General features: G+C 42.3%; 1 protein-coding gene across 1 annotated transcript; it reads right to left on the reverse strand.

Moving 5' to 3' along the window:
* Positions 1-541: 541 nt before the first annotated feature.
* On the reverse strand, positions 542-2008 carry LOC138878418 (uncharacterized). Its single transcript, XM_070158095.1, has 2 exons — positions 1886-2008; positions 542-1033 (listed from the first exon to the last, which is right to left on the reverse strand). Exons 1-2 carry the CDS (start codon positions 2006-2008, stop codon positions 542-544), a joined length of 615 nt encoding a protein of 204 aa, XP_070014196.1.
* Between the last annotated feature and the right edge of the window lie 1438 nt (positions 2009-3446).

Consider the following 3446-nt stretch of genomic DNA (forward strand, 5'->3'; position numbering starts at 1 on the left):
AGCTTGTTACATTGAGCTCATTTGGCGGCACTTTTATCATATCGGCATGCACTTGGAATTGAAAGCATTTGCAGACATACTGGATGCAATCTGTCTTCATAGTCATCCAAAAGTAACTGGCCCTGAGTATCTTCTTAGCCAAGACGAAGCCATTCATGTGCGGGCCACAGGTCCCGGAATGTACATCCTCAAGTAGCTTAGAAGCTTCCTTTGCGTCGACACATCTTAGCAATCCCAAATCGGGAGTTCTTCTATACAGATTTCCTCCACTGTGGAAGAAGTGATTGGACAATCTCCGGAGTGTGCATTTCTAGGTGTGGTTTGCATGCTCTGGATATTCTCCCTTTGACAAATACTCCTTGATGTCATGGAACCAAGGCTTTCCATTTGTTTTTCTTTCAACATGAGCACAATATGTCGGCTGATTATGGATCCTCACCGGAATGGGATCAATTTAATTCTTATTTGGATGTTGTATCATAGATGACAAGGTGGCCAATGCATCGGCAGACTCATTATGACTTCTGGGCATATGTCAGAATTATATATTTGTTAACCTCTTTCTCAATTCCTGCAGATGGTGCAGATATGGAAATATCTTGGAATTGTTGGTGGCCCACTCTCCTTGTACCTTGTGCACAAGCAAATTTGAATCATCGATTACCAACAACTCTTGAATGTTCATGTTGATTGCCATGTTGAGCCCTAGTATGCAGGCTTCATATTCCGCCATGTTGTTGGTGCAAGGAAATCTGAGTTTAGCAGATACCAAATAATGTTGACCCATTTCTGATACCAGAACTGTTCCAATGCCCACTCCTTTGAAATTTGCAGCTCCGTCAAAGAACATCCTCCAACCGTCGTATGCTTCAGTAATGTCTTCCCCTACGAACGACACTTCTTCATCAGGAAAATATGTTTTCAAAGGTTCATATGCTCCTCCCACCATATTTTCAGCAAGGTGATCTGGCAATGCTTGTCCTTTGATTGCCTTTTGAGTTATGTAGACGATATCAAACTCACTTAACAATATCTGTCATTTGGCCAACTTTCCAGTCTGCATGGGTTTTCAAAATATGTACTTCATAGGGTCCATCCTAGATATGAGGTATGTGGTATAGGCACAGAAGTAATGCCTTAACTTCTGGGTCGTCCAGGTCAAAGCACAGCAAGTGCGTTCTAGTAGTTGAGATGTCCTAGGATCTTGTCAAAAACTTTCTGGCAATCCTCGGTCCAGCTTGTTTCGGCATCTTTCCTCATCATCTTGAAGATGGGTTCACATATGACTGTGAACTGTGCTATGAATCGACTAATGTAGTTGAGATGTCCCAGGAAGCTCATTACGTCCTTTTTACTCTTAGGTGGTGGTAACTTATGGATAGCCTTGACTTTAGACGGATCCAGCTCGATCCCTCGACGACTGACAATAAATCCCAACAACTTTCCTGCGGGAACCCCGAATGCACACTTTGCGAGGTTCAGTTTCAAGTTGTACCTCCTTAGCCCTTAACCTGTCAAAGAACTTTCTCAAGTCCGCTATGTGATATGCGGTCCTCTTGGATTTGATAATGATGTCGTCCTCATACACCGCTATTTCCTTGTGTATCATATCATGAAAGATGGTTGTCATGGCTCTCATGTAAATAGCACCAACATTCTTCAGACTGAATGGCATCATCTTGTAGCAGTATAAACCCCAAGGCGTAATAAACGTTGTCTTCTCTGCATCCTCTTCGTCCATCTAGATCTGGTGATAACCCGCGAAGAAATCTACAAAGATTTGGAGTTTATGCTTGGCGCAATTATCAATTAGGATGTGTATATTTGGCAGTGAGAAGTTGTCCTTGGGACTTGCTCTATTTAAATCCTGATAGTCAATACATACTCCGACTTTCCCATCCTTCTTTGGAACTGGCACAATGTTAGCTAACCAAGTTGGGTACTCAACCACCCTAAGAACTTTGGCTTTGATCTGCTTGGTAACTTCCTCCTTGATTTTCAGGCTCATGTCTGGTTTGAACTTTCAGAGTTTCTGCTTCACTAGAGGACACATGGGACTAGTAGGCAATTTGTGAGCCACTATGGACGTGCTCAAGCCGGTCATGTTGTCATATGACCATGCAAAAATTTCCTCATATTCCTTTAAAAAACTGATGTATTCTTCCTTCTCTGTTGGTGACAAGTGAATGATGGTGCGAGTCTCCTTGATAGTCTCGGCATCTCCCAAATTTACTGCTTCGGTTTCGTCCAGATTGGACTTAGGCTTATTTCCAAAATTTTCAACCTCCCTGACAACTTCCTCGGGTATCTCATCTTCTTCATCTGAATCACTATTCTCATGTTATGTTACCTCATTACATGTCACAGTCATTGGTTCATCAGGAAAAGTAATAATAACGTTGTAGAAAGAAAAAATGTAGAAATAGTAATAAATAATAAAGAGCAAATGCATTTGATTAAAACCGAAAAATCATATAGACAAGTACGACTCGAGGAATCGAGCATTTATTTTGAAACAAGTAAATCAAAATTACTGGAAATCTTAAATGCCTAGAATGGCTATAGAAGTAAAATCTGCCAAGCTACCTAGGGACTCGGTGGGCTCGGGATGGTGTTGCGGTCCAGTTCCTGAGAACAGCTCCTTTCTTTACGGTCTGAATAGTGAGGCCTTATTCCTCCTCCTCCTCAATTATGGCACGGCAGTCCATGTCTTCATCCTCCAAGAACAAATTCTTCAACCCAGCAAGTGCTTCCTCTTCTGCGGTCCCCCATATCGTATCAGCTTGGTGAAAATCTTAATCTAGGCGTGGCACTGGTTGCTCGAGAGGGTAATATGGTCCACGCCATGGAGGAGACCAATCATTGTATTCTTTCTATGTGTATTGATATTCGAGCCCAAAGGTGGTACCATGATTTTTCAGTCATATCGATTTAGTGATGCCCTGGAGATTCTTTCTCAGCCCTTTATCGGGCTCATACCTAGAACATGCCAATATACATTCTATTTTACTGCTCCACCATTTATCTTTCTCAAAGGCATTGACCCGTTCAATGTGATGATATGTTTTCCCTCCTAGTCTTCTTCTATGCCCAATAGCCGGGATAGTTTGACTAGTGTAAATGGGGTTACTTCCATCTCCATGAATGATCACCTCCTGACGATTCCATTCGAATTTCACAGCTTGATGTAGTGTGGAAGGCACGACTTCAGTGGCATAGATCCATGGTCGCCCCAACAAAAGATTATATGAGGCTGGTATGTCAAGCATCTAAAACTCGACGTAGAACCAAGTTGGCCCCATTTGCAAACAAAGGTTGATCTTCTCGATTGTGGCCCTTTGGGACCCATCAAAAGGTTTCACGTTCATGCTTCCTACCCATATTTCATGAAAACCTTTGTGCAACATTTTTAGAGTGTCCAATGGACAAATATTGAGGCTTGAACC

Source organism: Nicotiana sylvestris, chromosome 9 (genome assembly GCF_000393655.2).
Source record: "Nicotiana sylvestris chromosome 9, ASM39365v2, whole genome shotgun sequence".
Taxonomy (NCBI): domain Eukaryota; kingdom Viridiplantae; phylum Streptophyta; class Magnoliopsida; order Solanales; family Solanaceae; genus Nicotiana; species Nicotiana sylvestris.

Bases quoted from the DNA above. Each gene is read 5' to 3' on its own strand.
- LOC138878418 (XM_070158095.1), bottom strand. From the start codon at position 2,008: ATGAGCCTGAAAATCAAGGAGGAAGTTACCAAGCAGATCAAAGCCAAA. The intron at 1,034-1,885 runs GTATGTATTGAC...GCCAAATGACAG, and splicing joins AGAAGGATGGGAAAGTCGGA to ATATTGTTAAGTGAGTTTGA.